Here is a 20,508-nt window from a genome sequence, read left to right on the forward strand (position 1 = left end):
TAATACTATGTTACGTGGACTGGCTTTACTAAACTGGTCCCAGGGTCTTCGATGTACTGGCGTGCAGCCTATGGCTTCTTCCTGTCTATCGCCTGATGCTGCCGGTTCCCGAAAAAAATATTCTGAATAAGCGGGTTAATAAAATGGTCGAATGATTCATAACGATGAATAAATGGTATGTGGATGCCAACTCCGCCAGCTGTTGCCTCTGCGGTATCCTCCCTTCCCTGCGCGTTTAAGCACGCAAGAGTCTACGTTCTTACTGTGACTGGACTTTTTGCGACGCTCCCTTAATAGAACCGAGAGACGCGCTGACAGCCGCCGCGCCTCCGCGCCTCCCTGTCAAGTCAGCAGCAGAGCGACCGCTGCCTAGACAGACAGTTTATCGCATCAGTTCGACACCGTTCCCTGCTGCTTTTCAACCATTCCCGGCAATGCGTTTCGTACTTTAATCGCGTGATAAGGATTTTTAGCAGACAACCATGACGGTGGATTTTGAAGAGTGCATTAAAGACTCCCCTCGTTTCAGGTAGGATAAAGGCACAGGGAGCGAACGGTGGCGGGAGGGATACATGCGCCGCGTTTTCGGGAAGAGTTGGTCATTAAAATTAGATTTTTGTCTATCAGTATTATTTTACCAGTACTTCATTCATTTGCGAGAATGCGAAATGGGCATATTTAACTATTTTAAGTTTATTGTCTATTACCAGGGTCTACCAACCATATCCATCTATTACAAATGTCGCCACCGGGGGGGTTGGTTAGCCGTTGACCCAATTCTAGAACTTCATTCCCGTTGCAGGAACCATGAAAGGTCCAAATGGGGAATTTCTCCGCCTCTACGAATGGGGATCTATGTTGTTGTCACGCGGCCCTGTCTCTAGATTGACGTTTTGAATGAACCCCGTTTGCGTGTTCTTTGTCGTCTGCTCGGTTGAAGATGAGTCACTGATTTTTTTCCCCTCATAATGATAACATTTATATATTCGTGACGCGACGCCGCTGAAACGAGCTGGGCTTTTCCTAGGCGAGTGACGGGTTTTGTAGGCAGATGGGCGGGTCCCGTGCCTGGGTAAGCTTTGTCAAATGGGGCAACAGTCGCCTCAGCTCTGCGCTTTAATTTGGGCGGCGTGTCGGATCGAGATGGGAGTAAGGGTCTGGACATTTAGGATAAGAAACGAAACCCGTTCGTGGGAGAAATAGATGAGGCAGTGGCTGCCAAATGCAGCATACCATACCCTCCAGCCAGACAAAGCACTGACCCAGTCGTACAGGCCTACTCGTCATACATCAGCTCCAGATGCTGCATCCGTCAATATGCGGTTGTGCTGGATCTGCCTGGAGTCCAGATGTGCTGCTTCAAGGGGAAGCATTTTTGTAGTTGCAGTTCAGTGTTTGACTTTGCTTAGCTTGACGGAACATTCTTTAAGCACGTGTTTCACGTTTCAAGTGTTTTATGAGTCCTTTAATGCATATATAAGGAGTCCGTGAGAAATTAGAGTCATCATCAAAGACCTTCAGATTTTTCAACACTCGCCGAGTTGCAGCACATCTAGAGGGTGCCATCCAGGGCATTCATTTGCCCAAAGAACTGACTATGATGCTAGCTGCTCAGTTTCTCGCTTTTAGCCACTTTGCATTTACTTTGGAGCGAAGTTAATTCTTTGGAAAAATGGTATTTATTTTGAGGTATTTATTGTCAAAGATTTTCTGAAACCAGTCTATTTGTATGCAACACATTTAACAATGAATTACATTCCAAATCACTATAGTGCACAAAAGCATCCAGAGGTAGTGTGGCTTATTGGTTAAGGCTTTGGACTTCAAACCCTGAGGTTGTTGGTCCAGTTCCCATTACTGACTCTATGTGATCATTAGCAGGTCAGTTCACTTGCCTGTGTTGCCCCAACTGAAGAAGAAGACAAAAAGAAATGTAATCCGATTTATTCTCTGAAATGTTTAAAGATGTCTGGGATAAAAACTTCATCCAGATAATAAGTAATAATAATAAATTATATAAAAAATATAGTACCATAAAGTCATGAATCAGTGCAGCTCAAAGAAGAGTAACTGTATCAATCAGTTGAGGTTCAGTCAATTGTAGCCTATTTCATGATGATGGGTGCTTGACAGTAAGCTTTTCTGAATAGGATGACAGCCAATTGAAGGGTACACAGATGTAAACCTTCTGGACGCTTTAGAATTAGTAGGCAGTGTTACAGCATGTCTTTGGATTTCGCAAGAATCGTAGTACTTACAGAAAACCTACATAGACATAGATCTTGCCAACTCTAAATAGAATGCCAGAAAATTAACTGTGGACTAAGAGTTGTCACCTTCCTGCTTCATACAGCTGCCCCTTTATCATAAAATTCTGTCTATCTATCTATCTATCTATCTATCTATCTATCTATCTATCTATCTATCTATCTATCTATCTATCTATCTATCTATCTATAGTGTCAAGTAATGGGTTAACAACGTACAGCCTTCCTGAAGCAATGGAAGTCAATTAAGTCTTGAAGGTCGATGGAAACAGTTTCTGATGGTGTTAAGATGTACTTGAAACTGTTGCCCTGTATGGCACCTATCATACAAGCTCTCGACTCTCAGAAACTTGTCTTCTAATTCTGTTGTGGCTTTGGGTCTAATAGACCTGTTTCTTGTTAAATCTTCCTTTCCTCTAGTTTCCAGGTTCCCTTTGATGGCATAGGAAACTGCACTCACTGACATTTTGGCTTTCTTTGCAATTTCTCTAAAGAAAATACTTTCATTTTTAATGGTTATTATAGTCTGTCTTCTTCTGTTAATTGCCTTTTTCTCATCATTATGTCACAATATTATCCAGTAGGTTTGTAAGTAATCAACAAAAGTTGGGACACCTGTAGGAGTTGTTTGCCACATGTCATCAACTTTCAAGGCTTAACTAGTTTGCAATATATGGATACATAATATTCTTAAACGTGGGTGCTGCATTTTAACCAGGAAAGCAAGATCCATGTGGCCTTAGTGCTAACCTCTTCACCACTATGTGTCCTTCTTTATTATACACCATTTTACAAAATAAATAAATACATATGTGTGTAAAATTCAAATTGAATTACAATGCATTTTGAAAACCTATTTCCAGACTCCGTGACCCAGTCTTTAAACATTAAGAGTAAACTATGGTGACTATGGTAAGAAGCCATTTAAACACAGATGCCCTGAGAACCCTACTTCAGAAGGCATACAAGCTGGAAACAAATCATGATTCAAGTATAATGAGGGGTCATTGCACTGATGCACTGTTTTGAGCCAAATCAGGATATCGAAACTGTATAGCAATTAAAATAAAATTTATAGGTAAAAAGCTAGAATGTAGACATGTGATACTAAATGAGGTGTGGTTCCCAGTTAGTTAAGCCATTAACATTCGATTATGCTGAGTGTCATTGGTACAAATTCTAAATGGGCCATGTTTTGGTTTTGGTAGTTGTTCATCAAAAGAATCTGCTCAGATTTACCTGTATAGGCAATGTTGAGCCTCTGTTACCTACATTATTGCAGTTTTTAGTTTCGCATTTAGCTAATAGTTCAGCTTGAATTCATTTGTAAAAGTGTAAATGCATAGTTCTTATTTGCTAGGATTACTTTATGGAAATTACACAGAAGGAAAAAATGTGTATTTAAGTGTAGTAATTTAAATTATATATTTTCATAATTCTACTCTTAATGTTGAGCATTCACCATTTGTTGCATGTAACATTCTTTTAATAAATAATAGATCAGATGAGTATGGCATAACTCATACCTATGTGGAAATTGTAAGATGGAATTTAATATAAACATCTAGTTCTTATTACTTTGGATAGTGGGAAAGATCTAGATTAGCATTTTCTAATGCCTTTAGTGCAGCATAGTAGTAGTGTAATTTCATAAACTGCACTACTACAGTCAGTCAGTCAGTCATTGTCCAGCCCACTATATCCAAACACAGGGTCATGGGGGTCCGCTGGAAACAATCCCAGACAATCCCAGCTAGCACAGGGCGCAAGGCAGGAACAAACCCTGGGCATGGCGCCAGCCCACCGCAGACTACTACAGTATTAAATATTTTTTGTTTGATTTATTAAGTATACAGTACTATCTTAACACACAGTTTCAGAGTGATGTACTGATGAAGATATGTAATACAGTAACAGTAAAATTCAATTGCCTTAAATAAATGCAGTATGTGTGTCTATATAAACATTTTTATGTACAGCCATAGATGACATTAAAAGTATCCTGCCCATTCTGGCAATTACATTAAAGGTAAAATTCTGTAATTATCATTAATTGCCAGTGCACTGGCTTATAGCGATATCAGCTTCACTATTAGCATTATGATGGTTGTACCTCCTTTTTAAAAGCCAGACCTTACCACAGAACTTATTTAGTATTTCTGGATTTGATAAGTGTTAATAATTTTCACTGTAGCAAAAGTACAGCAGTATGTGAAACAGACTTGTATTAATAACACTCAACCTTTAAATTGAACTTTCTGTCTCTGGTATTAGTAATGACTATATTCAGAGTGCATATTTGTATGTATGTGTGTGTGTGTATATATATATAAATATATATTATAATATATAATGTAATATATATTAGTGACTGACCAGACAGACAACAAGGATATAGGGGTATCAATTAGGTAGTCCCATTTAGTGCATAATCAAAAAAAAAGCAAAAGAGTGGACTGTGGCACAATATAAAAGACCGCTGAAGAAAAATCAGCCCAAGCAAAATGATTTTCTGTCTGGAGTGTGTTGCCAAGGATTTCACAGGAACTCTGTTTGTTTCTAGAAATTATTCAAGAAATGAGATGCCACCTTCCAAAGCCATCCATTATAGAGCCCCAATCTGAGGATTAGGGCCTACTCTGGGCACTGTGGGTAGGGTTAGGTGCCCTCATCAGGCATCTTCTCAGAGCAGCAGGGGAAAGGGAAGAGGCAGTTAGTACTGTCATCCATTAGTAGTGCTGCTCACCCTAGCTGAGTCAGGAAGATGATCTCCCAGGCATATATTTGTGACTACATACGTATTGCATATATGCATAAATACACACGCACATACTGTATACTGTATATATATATATATATATATATATATATATATGTACTGCACAAGTCCTACTTCTCCAGGATGGCACATCAATACGTGCCATTGCCAGAAGGTTTTCTTGTGTCTCCCAGCACAGTCTCAAGGGCATGGAGGAGTTTCCAGGAGACAGGCAGTTACTCTAGGAGAGCTGTACAGGGCCGTAGAAGGTCCTTAAGCCATCAGTAGGACCGTTATCTGCTCCTTTGGGCAAGGAGGAACAGGATGAGCACTACCAGAGCCCTACAAAATGACCCCCAGCAGGGCACTGGTGTGAATGTCTCTGACCAAACAATCAGAAACAGATTTCAGGGTTGCCTGACTGCCTAATGTCCTCGAGTGGGCCCTGTGCTCACTGCCCGGCACTGTGGAGCTGTTGGCATTTGCCATAGAATACCAGAATTGGCAGGTCCACCACTGCTGCTCTGTGCTTTTCACAGATGAGAGCAGGTTCACCCTGAGCACATGTGACAGACATGAAAGGGTCTGGAGAAGCCGTGGAGAACGTTATGCTGCCTGTACCATCATTCAGCATGACCGGTTTGGTGGTGGGTCTGGGGAGGCATATCCAAGGAGGGACGCACAGACCTCTATAGGCTAGACTACGGCACCTTGACTGCCATTAGGTATCGGGATGAAATCCTTGGACCCATTGTCAGACCCTATGCTGGTGCAGTGGGTCCTGTGTTCCTCCTGGTGCATGACAATGCCCGGCCTCATGTGGCGAGAGTACGCAGGCAGTTTCTGGAGGATGAAGGAATTGATACCATTGACTGCCCCCCACGCTTGCCTGACCTAAATCCAATAGACCACCTCTGGGTCTCTCTTGAGCACTGTTTATAAATATATAAAATGGAAGGGTGAAAGAAGACTTCCTTCCTGGGCCATGTGTTCCCCCAGCATGATAGGTGGCAGCAGCCCTCTGGTTGATCTTCTGGGTGCACACCTGCAGGCTACATGGGAGTCGTAGTTGCAATGGGTGGCCCTGCTTGGTGTAGTGGGAGCCACCGGGGGCGCTATGGGGAGGGTTTCCCTTATTTTAAGGAGGTTCCGCCTGACTTGGTAGTGCTCCTTGTGTGTAAAGTAGTAGCACCGGAAGTACTCCTGGATCCTGTATAAAGGAAGCTGCTCTGCCTCACCCAGGAGAGTTGAAATTAGGTGTGTAGGACAGACAAAGCGTGCCTGGGAGGAATGGTGGAGGAATGGAAAAAGACAAGAAAGAAAGCTATTTGGATTGAAATTGTGAATCAGTGAAAATAAAAACCTGTAAAGATATTGTGATTAATAAGAACTTTCATTTAGAACCTGGGATGGGGTTTGGGTGCTGTCATACCCCCTACTGGTCACACAGGGTAAAGTTATGTTGATGCACTCACACTAAGTCTCTGTAGTAATGTTTGTAATGTGGGAGGAAATAAAAACAGAGTAGTTGGAGAAGGTCTTCTCAGTTGCAGGGAAGGCGTGCAAACTTTACACAAGTTGTGACAAAGGAGAAAATTGGAAATAGGATCGTGTAAGTATGAGGAAGTTGCCGGTGTTTTGATTATTTACATTCAAATGCATGAAAATATACTTTTTCATTTGAAAATGTTAGAGGCATGTTATGCTTGTTATGTTACACTTGTATTTTGGATTAGTTTTCCGGGCGACCAACAAACTACAGTGTTGTGAACTGAAAATCTAGTGCTATACCTGCACTGTCTGGTAATGAAGGAAAGACTCACCAGTCACACTGGAGAATCATACCCTAGTTCCCATGTGAGAGGCAGGAATGTTAATTAGTTTACTAATGAGAAGCAGTCTCAAAGCATGTTGTTTGGACTGCTGGCTAAAGAGTTGGACTGTAAAATACAGGTTTCCTGTTCAGTCCCTAATGCTGACTGTATCTTTGAAATGAATACATATGGTAACAATTCTACCACTGCAGGTTTTAGGTCTGTGTTAAAATAATTAATGGAGTTTCCCAGTTATAGTAGCCTGTACCTTGGTTGGTAAAAGGTTCATCTATGCATTTAATAACAAATAGAATATGGTTGCCCTTTTATTGAAATACTTTATTTGCTTTGCAAACTACTTATTTGTCAATAGTAGTTGTAATAGTCATGTTTCTAAATTGCATACCATGCATGTGTCATTGGTTATTAAGTCACTATTAAGTGTTGCCACCAAAATGTACAACACAATCATTTTCAGGCTAAGACAAACTAAGCTGGGAGTCTCACCTCCTCATGAGCCAATCATAGAAATTTAGGCATTTAAAATAAAGAAAGAATTTGCTTGGTGTGAAAGGTGTGTTACAGTGTATATCTGATTTTTTGGCATCTACTCTAAGACTGACAAAGTCTGTCGGCTGCCAACAACCTGCATATTGCAGAGTGTGTGATCATTTACTTGTGAATGGAAGTAATATTGGAGTTGCAAAGGAAATACTAGTTAAGATTGACAGCAGATGCAAAAATGATTCAGTTTTCTGGCAGTGTGCTTTTTCTGCAAGCAAATAAAATCAAAGTGGCTGGGTGTCATAGTTGCTTGAAAGGACGCTCGAGGAGTTTCTAATTTTAACTGAAAGCCTGCTGCTAAATGCGTCTTTAAAACTGCTCACATGAATAAAACAAAAGTGATGGTAGCTAAGATTGTGACATTATTTTGGGTGGGACGGTAATTCCTTAAGCACCAGGTATGCTTTGTGGCTTGCAGCAAGGTTTAGGCATGCCTGACCTGAAACAGATATAGTTAGAATCAAAGCTTATAGTAAAGACAGATTTCAGATTAGACATAAAATAGATAAATAATAATAAACTGTGTTTCATCTGTATTTCAAATATCGTGCTAATGTTCCTGTCTGTGACATAATACAGTAAAACAAGAATGATATGTTCATGTGCACATACTACATTTATTCAATTGCATTTAATGTTTAGTAAGTGAAAAAATAAATATTTCTTAAAATTGATTTTAAAAATGGAAATGTAAACTTTTAGTAGTAAATGTTTCTATCAGTTCCTCATTAATTAGTAAATACCGAAATTATTCTTGGCCTATACAGTACATTTACACAAATGCCTTAAAGCTGATTTTGTTTTTCAGTTTTCATTTCAGATTTGTGAGAAACTCTTTTTTTCTTAGGTTTGTGACATTAGTTTTTTTGAGATTGGTTTTTGTATTATAATATGAACATGTGCTCCACATGGGAAGGGGGGTAAAAATGATAGGCTACAACACAGATAACAATCCAACAATAACACCACTACCTTCAATAATAATAACCCTCAAGCCCAGAGTAGCATAGGAGACACAGACTGGACAAAATAAAATTAACAATCAATAAAACAACAACTGTAGGCTTTGGAGGCTGATTTAATTAAAAGTATAAGTACCTTTCAAATTGGCTTACAATGAAACTTGCAAATATCGCCCATCTTTAAGTTGATTGATTCCACTCTTTGCATTCACTGGAAAAACTCACAGACATTTGCACTATTCAAACAATGCACATTCTGTTTGTGCATGTGTTTTTTTTTTTTTTTTGCATACGTTGGGGAGGATACAGTTAACACGAATTAAAGATAGTAATTATCCTTCGATTTCATTGTATTTTGTGATTAGTCAGTTTATTTATGGGGCCTAAGTTTAAGTTTAATTTATATGTTTGTGTTTTATATGTTCATGTTTTATTTAACTACATAGTAAAAGTATGATTATGCTGTTTACTCCATCATAATCTACATGTTAGCCTCGCAAGTAAGTAGAGAGCTATCTGTATAAACAATTGTTAATACTGGCGCTTAATGTTAATTCACTTCCCTCATGTGATACAGATTTGATCTTTATTTGGATAAATGTGAAAAAAGAAGAAAGCCAGCTTTCTGAAACATTATGCCGCAAGCATGTGTTTCTCCAAGAGAGTCTCACATACAGATCTTTCAACATTCTGAAATAGTCACAACTGCTGTAGTGCATCAAACCCAACAAAATTTTTTTCCCACCAATTCTGACTATTCTCTGTTGTCTGCAGGTATCTATGTACAGATCTGACAGTGATGATCCCACTCAAAACATGTTTGAGCACATGCCATTGTAAGCTAACAAAATCTCTTATGTCCTGCACTGTAACCAGTTTGAAGTCAGCATGTAGCTAGTATTTATGGCTGTCTATTAGGTCACATCTGTTTGCCTATTTTTCTTAATCTTACAGATTCAGGATAGAAATCGGCACACAGTCATATCACTTGCCCAATTAATTTGACAGTGAAGCAAAAATATTGAATATGAAAAATCAGATTTGAGTCACGTTTAGCTGCAGTTTGAATACTTACTAGTGTGAGTCAAACACAGCCAGTGTGGACTTCTTAACTTTTTTCATTGTGACTTTTCTCTGGCATTATTCCAGGATTGGGGGAGTAATGCCTCCCAACTTTAGGATTGGGGTGCAGTTTCAAGCTTCCCACTTGTAAACAGAAACCAAGAAATGTGCAAGAAACATTAGCTGAATAATAACTTGTACTGAAGAGTAATTTTTAATGGATAAGTCAAATTAATTCAAATTTCAAATATCACAAATCTTTATTTTACAAATCACTCCCTTCTTTTTTACACGTCCAAAGTTAACACTGCCTTTGTGAATCAGACTTGGCAATTTAGGATGAATCCAATACTTCAGAATTTCTGTAAAACAACACTTGTTCTGTTGCTTTCAATGTGCTTGACATTAAGCAATCAGCCTTTGTTGTTACTTACACCTAATAATAATCTAAATTAGCCACTGAACTGGACTGACTGTAACTGCAGCAATTATAGTTAGTCGTCGACTTACCACCACTTTCAGTTCTGACGGACCGGTGGTAAATAGATCAGGGTGTAAGAAGGACCAATATGTGTATTGAAACCTGACAGTATGTGTAGTATATATATGTACTGTAAATCCCTTAAGTCATGTTGTTTGTTTTGTATCATTTTTTTATCATCATTCTTAACACGCTGAGTAGATTTTGTTTTTTTTTGTGTAAATTATTTTTTTTATTATTTTGTTTTGTTGTTACTGTTGCTGATATGGGTGCCAAACCTTTAACAGCTTCACAAATTCTTTCTTTCTTTGTCTGCGTTATGTTACATCATCAGTATTCACCTCTCCCAGTTCATTGTGTTAACTGTGAGAGGAGGAATTATACTGGCAGAGTTTGAGCATTCATATGTTTTCTGTTTTAACATTTCAGCCTGTTAATAATAAACATTAACACTACAGATAATGGGAGTTCAGTGGGTTTGCATCAACCCTTTGTGGCGGCAGATTGTGTGTCACAATGCAGAAGCTTCAGAGGTTAACCAGATTGAAAAGCAGGTCACAGCAGTGTAGTGCCTACAGCAAACACCAGTTACAATGGGATCACTTAAAGTCACATGCAATCTCATTCTTTTTCTTTCCTCCCTCATATTGCTTGATCATCTTCATTTTTATGTCGAGATCAATTGCCCTTTTTCCTGTAATTTCAAGATAAATGTAACTGATCATAGTCAAAACCGCTGAATGTAATAAACTGAGATTGAGATGAATGAGTCATGGCATATGGACCTGGTGTGGTAAAAACTGTTGTTTGCCCATGAGACACATTATTTGCCGTAAGTCAAATGATCGTAATTGGAAACTGCATCCTAGTTGCTCCTGTACCATCTAAATATGTGTTACCAGTAATGGTGCACTGCACAATAACCTGCAGTGAATACACTTGACTTAAGCATTCATAGTTTTTACTCTTTCTCTGTACGTTTAGCATTAGTTTGCTCAGAGGTTGATGCGCTTGCTGCTTCCTGAGCAGCTCTTCTCTTCTCCACTCTAGTGGCCCGCTTCTTCTCTTCTTTCGTCAGCATCTTTTCGCGTTAAAACTGATTAAGTCAGTGTTTCTGTTGCAATTACGTTTTCTTTAATTTTTCACTTCAGCTGGCACTTAAGTCTTCAATCTGCCTCAAGAGTGATTTAAGATATGAAGAGGTAGGGGAAATGACAGAGAAGGTGGTAGGGATGAGAACGACGCCTGTACGCATGTGCCGCACAGCCACCCTGTTGGCCGCTGCCGAGAGTTGATTCTACAATAAAATAAAATAAAAATAAAAAGAGGAATAACCTTGGAGATCAAATCATCACCCCGAAAGAAGATAGTAGGCCTCACGTGTATGTATGTATGTATATATATATATATATATATATATAAACAGTATATATATATATATATATATATATATATATATATATATATATATATATATATATATATATGTGTGTGTGTACCACATTTTAGGTCAATAGGTCAAATGGTTTGCGAGCTACAGGTGATTTAAAATCCTGGACAGACAAACTAACAGCCATGGTAGCGTATTATATATAAAGATATCTGCTTTCAATATGTTTGTCACTTTTTAACTATTGAACTAATAAACCTTAGTTTGGCATCAAGCTCATCAAATAACATTGTAAATTTAGACTTTACTCATTTATTTTGATTGATTTTTACACTGTTATAATAACTTGCTAGATAATTTAGCAACTTTATGATTTTGCGCTTCTATTAGGGCATTTCATGTCATATTGTTATTCATTATAGAAGTGTCCCTGCTTCAGAAACATTGTGAGCCAAGCCTCAAGAATGTATGGCCAATGTGCAAATCTTAAAACACTAAGTAAAATTATTTTAGAATAAATATCTAGAGCAGCTCATTTTGTCATTGTTGTACACTAGCTACAGGTACATAGGTAGCCACATGATTTGAAACCTGCCTTGATTTTTACTTGGCTATGTTTATAGCTGTTTGTGTAGCATTTGCTTCCATATTCTAAAGACTTGCAGGGTAGATTATCTCTTGACTCTAACTGGCCCCAAATGATTAATAGTGGATTCATGGAAGCATGGCACCACCTTCCAGGGTTTGTTCCTATTTCACACTCATTGAATAAGCTAGTTAAAATAGAATGAATGGTTATATGGATAGGTTTAGCCATGTCCTTTACATTAAAGGATTAATGTGAAAGCCCCATTCTTTTTCATTCTGAACCAATTTCATAGTGGTAGTAATGAAAGTTTTTTTTTGCCTTTAAATAGCAGCAGGATGTTCCTGATTTTGCTTATTTAAACTTTGGGCATTTTAAATAATAGGCTTTAATACCTCAATCCTATGCTGAATTTCAAGCCCTGGAACAACAGTGACAGCTCCGATTCTACTCTTTGGTGTCATAGATGGGAAGGTAATATAAAGTGGAGAGTTCCTGCCTGTAAAGGTGCATTTTCTTTTTAAAGAGAAAATGTAACTAGACTTCAACTGTCTTTGTATTTACTCAGCTGTCATCATCTCTGCCCAAAACAAAAATTCTTGGATTTTATGGATTCTGTTAAATCCTGTTGTGTTCCTGTATCTTAAGATTCTCATTGTCTAATTGCTTGTTCAATTTAAAGTTTAACCTAATTTTGCTTTTTGTCTGATTACTCAAATAATTTATTTCTGCATCAATTTTCTTGTCATTTTTTGGCAGCCTTTATATAATTTGACTGATTAACTCACTTTAGGAAGTCATTATACCTGAGCTTTTTGAGCAAAAAGACCTGTAAGTTGTTTCATTACATGCAAAGACACTGGTGGATAATTTCCATTAAAAGATGTATAATATTTATTTAAAGAATCAAAATTAACTGGAAACATTGTCTTTCACCCTTGTTCTCTTGGATTACTTTTTGTAAAAATAAATAAATCAATCAATAAAAATACAGTATACATGTTATGTGGTTTCTTTTATTATGGACACCAAGATAAACGTCTTTGAAATGAGCTGACACCTATTATGGCAAGATTGGTCACCAGACAGAACCTAGTAATGTACAGTACTTGATAACAGTTATTATAGGGCAAACAAGCATGCATTGCTAATTTGAAGTCTTTAGTCAATCTTCACTGTAGTACTAGGGTGTTGTACCGTGTTAGCCATTATGAATGTAGTGGGAAGTCAAGTAAAATGATACTTTTTATTGACTAACTAAAAAGATTACAATATGCAAGCTTTCAAGGCAAGTCAGGCGCCTTCTTCAGGCAAGATGTAATTTATTTTCTCTTAAATTGTTAAAGACTGCACTGTTAATAAGGTAAAGCTAAAGGTGATACTTCTTTATCCACACAAAAATATTATATATTGTATTTGGAGAGTTTTAACAAGATGTTATAGATTTTTTTTGTACAGAAGTGTGCCTTTTAATTTTTTGCATGTATTTTTTATTAATTATGAATTATTTTTAAATGTATTAACAATAGTGTGGATTCATATGGAATAAAAATTAGAAAGCCTGAAATTATCATATTTTTAATTTTCACAAAATATACAGTTTGTAGATAGAATTTCATGTATGTCAGGGGAGCATGGGGTTTATAAAATTATATCATCCTGGACTACATAATCTTACTTACAGTTTCTGTCCTTTAAATGAGAAATATATAGCATGTTTATGATGTATACTGTTGTGATACTACATCAATGTATATAAACTAGTTAATGATTATTTCAGAATTCCCATAAAATAGCGTTTGTTCTGTTGTTTTCAAATTACCTTGCATAAGTGAGCAGATTCTGCTTATGCTTGTGAATGTTTCTGTGAGTGCAGAAATAACTCATACCTGGAGATGGCATTTCATTTGTAACATTCAGGTATGTGCTTTTAGTAAAATTTTAGTGGTTATGCTAATAAATTTAAAAAATGACTTTGGCTTCAAAAAAAAAAAAGAACAATATAGATGTCATGTTACCCGATTGTTTTCATGAATTAAGTTTGTCGTTTCAGTAGCTCTGCTAATATCTTTTCTCTGAGATTATGCACTTCTGTTAATATGATGCATGTCATGTGATTAGACAGATTCACCATGTGCTTTAAAACATTAACAAATTTCTGTCTGGAAATTTTGAAACACTAAGTACATTTTATTTTGCAGTGATGTGTCATTGGATGTGTGTGAAATTGGCGCACTGTGAATGAATCGTGTACATTTGTTTCTAATTTTATAATGGCATAAAAGAGGCAAAATGATAGTCTGTTTTTGTGCCTTGACAGCATACCAGGATTCTCCAGCTTTATTAAGTTAAGTCATGCAGGATGCTTAAGTAATAGGCACCAGCAATTCCCCACTAAAATTCAAGGCCTGGAAGCACTTCTTGCTGTGTAACTGCATCCAGGCAGCTGTTCTCTCTTCCTCTTGTGCAGTGGGCTTGCACTCTGTCTCTCCCTATCTCTTTTTTTTTTCTCCTTCACTTATCACCCAGTAATTTTGTTGATGCCTTTAACTTAAAAATTCTGCATGGTTTCACATCATAATGTGGGAATACATTTCTGGCTGCACTTTCATGGCAAAAAGGTAATTATTGCCTCTTTTGTGCATTTGTAGATTGTGAAATAAAAACACACAATGTGTATAATCGTGCTTTTGGAGTGATGTTGTGAACAATCAAATGTCAGTTAATTGTGTTTAGCGAGATTATTCACTTTTTCACACAATGTCATACACATTCTGAATAAAAGAATGGAATCTGCACATTTCTGGTCAGATTTTTATGAACATTGCTACACTTGTCAGTCAATTCATTCTTTTTCTGACCAGCATATCCAGTTGAGGGGCACTGGGATTTGGTGCCTATCCAGGCTGCAAGTAGGCACAAGTCATGACGAGACAAAACAAGATGTCAACCTCACACACATCCAATTACACCACATTTCAAAATAAAATGCATTTATTTAGTGTTTCAAAACTTTCACATTGGCCAGATGCTTGTTAATGTTTTGAAGGACAGGGCAATTCTCTCCAATCATAAAAGCATGCAATGTGTCAATGAAAGCAAATAATCTCAGAGACACAAAATTAGCAGGGCTCCTGAAACAAAATACTTGATTTCTGAAAACATATCTGCAAACACTAAATGTGTTTCTTTCATTGGGTTTTTGAAATCAAAGTAATGTTTATTAGTATGTCAACTAAAATTTGATTAAAGCATGTATGACACTTAATTGATTGATACAGGAGCAATAAGAAGTCGAGCAAAATGACACCTTTTTATTGGCTAACTGAACAGATTACATTTTGCAACTTTTGAGGCAACTGAGGCTCCTTCTTCTGGCAGGTTGTAATTAATAATCAGTTTGATAATTAATCAATTATTAATTGATTTCAACATGCCTGAAGAAGGGGCCTCAGTTGTCTTGAAAGCTTGAATATTGTAATCGGTTCAGTTAGCCAATAAAATGTGCCATTTTGCTTGACTTCTCATTGCATCCGTAATAGCTAACATGGTTCAAAACCCTACTACAATGATGCAAGAGGGAATTTCATTTATGCTTGTGACAAGCACTTGAACAATGTTTAAACTTTCACATTACTAGATCAGTAGAACTGTTTACAACAGTCTTTATATACGTTTCTTGCCATAATAATTTAAATGCTGAATAAAAGTTATATTTTAAGTTCAGATACATTGCCATGTGTACACAGAACAGTGAAATACCCACTTGAAAGTTTGTCACAGATTCATAACGGTAGTATAATATAAACAGCAGACTGTGAATACATTACAGACAATAAGTACATCTTACAATAAATACAACAAAAGACAATATATACAACAGACATTTATGCATTTGTTAGGATGAGATGCTGCTGTATAGTCTTATGACCTGTAGATGAGGGTGAAAGTCACTGTGTGGAAAGATTGAGGTCTTTTACTCTTTAAAGCAGTATTTGTTATATACAGTATGTCCTTTACAAAGGGCAGCTATATATCTGCAATATTGTGTCCTAATTTCACCAGCTTCTATGGTACATAGCTGCCCTGAGCGCAACATTAGCTGTATTAGAATGTTACGCAGTTAAAGGGGAAGGTCTCCACTGTACACCTGTAAAAACTGATGAAGATAGTTGCAGATATCTGGGTTTTCCTGAGGGGTCTGAAAAAGTAAAGTCATTGGTGAACCATTTTAATACTAGCCAAGATATGATTCTTGGTTTCTGAGGTGTTCATGCTTTTAATACCATGCAAGTAATAACTGCATTCCTCAAACAACATTCTTTCTTATGTGTAGATGCAATAGAAACAAAGTCCAAGAGTCCTATAATAGTTTTGCTTAATAAGAGTATATCTTGAGCACTAAGCAAAGGAAGACTGCTTGTGCACTTTTATATAACAGAAATGTTTTCTCCCAAAATTTTCATAAGGAGGTAAATAAATTAAAACAAAAATAAATACCGTATTTACTCGTGTATCACGCTCCCTCGTGTAAGACGCGCACCCTAATTTTTAAAAAGAAAATCGCGAAAAAATTTTTGCCCTGTGTACAACGCATGTTGTGATTGTATAGGAAGCGAGTGAGGTTGGAGTAAGACACCGACGTGAATAACTGTAATGGAGAATAATTATGTCTCGTTTAATTCTTTCCGCACATGATACAGTATATTGTATTGGAGTACTAACTGTAAGCAGTACCCCTACTGCAGAATGTTCAGTTTTGTCGCACCATACTGCGAAAGGTGGGAATGACAAATAGCCCTGTGAAACGAGAAAAGAAAGAACCGTATAGAGACAATCGGTAAAGGACTATAACGGCAAGTGGAAAATTATTATGCTCACCAGACTATTCCAGTTTAATCATCATCTTCTGATTCGCTGCTGGATTCGGATTCACCACCGCTACTGACGTCGTCGCTTCCCCATAAGGCGTCGTCTTCGCTTCAATCGATGCTGTTGGATATCCTACACTTTTTGAAGCTTTTCACAACCAAATCCTCTGGAATAAGCTTCCAAGCAGCAATGATCCAGGCACACATCTGCGCCAATGTTGGGGCTTTAATTTTGCCAGTTGGCGTTGTGTCGTGTACTTCTGTTGCAGCCCATTCGGTGTACATTCTTGATACATGAGCCTTAAATGGCCGATTGATGCAGACATATAGATAGATAGATAGATAGATAGATAGATAGATAGATAGATACTTTATTAATCCCAAGGGGAAATTCACAAGAGGTTGGAGGAGCGAAGTCATGCCTCCAGGAATTATCACTTGATCTGTTTTCCCATCTTTCAGTCTTTCTTTAACACCTTCAGTTAAATGGCCACGAAAGCTGTCCATGACCAACATGTTTGGCATTTTCAGGAGACTGCCCGGCCGACGTTGCCACACACATTTCAACCAATCAATTACGAGATCATTGTCCATCCAACCCTTTTGTCGAGCTCTGATGATGATCCCAGGAGGAAACTTCTCATTTTTTGGCAAGATCTTCCTTTTAAATATTACGTATAGTGGTAGTTTCTTTCAATCCGCAAGAATCGTCAAAATCACGGTACACCGCTGCTTCTCTCTGCCTCCCGTGCGTACCGGGACACTCTTGTCTCCAACTGCATTAACAGTAGTGTTTGAGGGGTTCTCAAAATAAACTGGCGTTTGATCAGCATTACCAATTTGTCCCATTAAATACGTTTTCTGCTGCCTCAACTGAATAATGTATTTTTGGAAAGCTAGTAACTTTTCTTCATATGCATCTGGTAGACACTGCGAAATGGTCGTGCGGCGTCTTATTGATAAGCCATTCCTTCTCATGAAGCACGTAACCCATCCGCGGCTTGCTTTGAACTGAGTGATGGGTATTCCACGTTCTTTCGCTATATCACAAGCTTTCATCTGAATCATTTCCGTGGACATTGCATATCCAAGCTGACGCCTGTCTTGAATGTAATCAGCGAGTGCAACTACAATTTGTGGGAACTGGGCACGTTTTCCGCGAAATGCCCGTCTGTTTATGTTGCATGACGAAAGTTTTTTTTCTTCCGTTACCAATCTCGAACACATGACTTTGGAACACTGTACTTGCAACCTGCTGCTCAATTTCCTATCTTCTCTGCTTCCAAAATCACTTTTAGTTTCTCTCCTGCCGTGAAGGAGCATAAATGCTTGCTACTATCCATGCTGAATGACGACGCCAAACTGATTCAAAAACAAAGAAAACCCTACCCTACCATATTCCTCGTGTATGACGCACACCTGATTTTCTAATGCTAATTTTCAGGAAAAAATGTGCATGTGGTACACACGTAGATACGGTAATCATGATTGTGTGTATAAATCACCCTTGTCCCATCCCCTCACATATTGATTGATTAATTAATTATAAGAAATATGTGTCGCAAATGGTAACAAGTCAAGAATAAGTCCAGACACTGTATGGCAGAGTCAAACATCTCCACATGAAATACAGAGATACGCATAGGTTTAACAGCATATCTGTTGAAGGTAGATACAGGTCCTTGAAGGAAGCATGTGTGAATAGAAATAGGATATGCAACCCCAAGCAGAAGTCACCATAGCCATATAAATTTTGACAAAGCTACTATTTGAAGTTTCAACTCTATTGACTGCTTTAATGCAACTTCCTTTCTTTGTTTTAGTACTTCTTTTTTATTTATTGTCACAAATGAATTTACTGAATAGCCAAGAAAATACTTCCTTAATGTATTGTTTTATGACTGTGGTTGTATAAAGTTCTTCCAAAAAAGTCACTTTATTAGGACTAATAAGCTTGTGCTATTATATCTAATATGAATAAGTTGCATATAGCTTATTGTAGAATAGAGGAACTGACACTATGTTCAACAGGTGTTGCTACCAGTTCACAATTGGATAATCCAAGATCGTGAATTGATTAAAAAGAAATTGTAGAGAACTCCTTTTAATTTAGATGAATTCTAGGGGACAAGGCGGAGCCCCAGCACCTGAGGGAACAGCCTTTCTTGTCCTTATCACTGTATTGTTTGCTTTGCTAGGGGAGTGTGGGACCACGTGGGACCACTAGAGGGAGTTCTACCTGTGTGGCATCAGAGCTTCTTGATGCCTCTTCTGGTTATACACCTGCTGAACCTGGAGTTTGGAGATGAGTGTTTGGCAAGCACTCAATTTATGGAGTGAGGAAGAAAGGCCAAGGTGTGGAGAAGCTGTTTTTATCTGTATTAAAGGAAGGAGAGCAGTAGATTATTATACAATCTATTTTAAAGGCAAGCAGACCAGCCACCTTAAGTGATAGTCATCTGTTGGAAAGGCAGGCTGTGTGAGTCATTTGGCCCTTTATTATTTTTTTCCTGTTTTGTTAGTCTTCATGTTTTCCATTTTCAGTTTACCTTCCTTTTATAACGAAACCCCTTATTGCTATTATTTTGGCCTCTGTGTCTTTAAATGGGTCTTGGTACAGCTTGAGAGTATCTCTATAGTCCACAGTGGTTACACTGAGAATAGGTTTTTTTCGGAATATTTCCTTTCAGTGGTTATAGCCTCTCTGTCTTCAGCTTTGGCCCTGTACCATATTTAATGTATTTGCTATTTTTTTTCTTGTGTTCTGCTTTGATTTATTTATCCATCCTATCCTGCTTTCTGAGGCATGTCAGAAAATGTGGTCTCCATGCACAGGAAAAAGCCCAAGACTGGTGAATCATACCAGATTATCTACTGCTGTTGAGTCATCTCTATGTGTGGGATAATGTTTACTTCAGTATTGTGTCTTATTTGAGGAAGTCATTAAGTACAGTTGCGTCATTTTTCTTAAATGCTCATGAAACATCTTTGGTGATTGGCAGCAACAGTTTGTAAATAATTTGTCATTGAATTTACTTTGAAAATCGTTGTCTACCAAACAAATTTTGACACATACAATGAATGCAGTCTGAGAACTGGCAGCAACACCATATATTTGTAATTTGTTCAGTATTTTGAATAGTACTAGTTAAAGATGCATCTCAGAATATTTTCAGTTAACCAGTCAATATTTTGTGCAAGGCATGAAAAAACTTCTGGAAAGCATTTGATAAAGCAAACAGCATCATAGGACATATCTCACAAAGCTTTGACTAGTAAATAATGCTTGCAGGGCAACAATAGCGAGGCAGTAATATGTTAAGGATAGTGAGCCAATGATAAATTAAGGACTACAATGAAATGTCATAAATAGGGCTTACATATTCACTTTCTGTATGCAGCAGGGAAGAAGTCATTCTTTACTTTGAATTTCAAATTGGGCACTAAAGGAAATCATCTAGGAAAGAACTCCATAAAACAGGCCTGACAAACAAGGATGAACATTTGCTAAAAGGAATTTAGTGCAGCTGCTGTCTAAAGATTTCTTGCATGTTTCCACTGGGATAAGTATAAGAAAAGCACAGTAAATGACTGTTGACAGATTAAAAGTTGTGAACATATATTTTTACAATAAAATTAAGTGATCTAAAAATGCATTCATTTTCTTCATAGCAGTATATGAGACTGGCATTAGGAACGCAAGCTTTAGAGAGACATAATGGAGGAATTTCTAGTCTTCCTCACTTTCATATT

General features: G+C 37.5%; 1 protein-coding gene across 1 annotated transcript in view; it reads left to right on the forward strand.

Moving 5' to 3' along the window:
* Window positions 1–294: 294 nt before the first annotated feature.
* LOC114656256 (arf-GAP with coiled-coil, ANK repeat and PH domain-containing protein 3-like) overlaps window positions 295–20,508 on the forward strand; it is a 115,715-nt gene continuing 95,501 nt past the window's right edge. The window contains exon 1 of the mRNA XM_051930400.1: window positions 295–529. Coding sequence (XP_051786360.1) covers window positions 483–529 — 47 coding nt within the window. The 5' untranslated portion in view covers window positions 295–482. The remainder of the gene's footprint in view (window positions 530–20,508) is intronic.

This window comes from Erpetoichthys calabaricus, chromosome 8 (assembly GCF_900747795.2).
Source record: "Erpetoichthys calabaricus chromosome 8, fErpCal1.3, whole genome shotgun sequence".
Taxonomy (NCBI): Eukaryota; Metazoa; Chordata; class Cladistia; order Polypteriformes; family Polypteridae; genus Erpetoichthys; species Erpetoichthys calabaricus.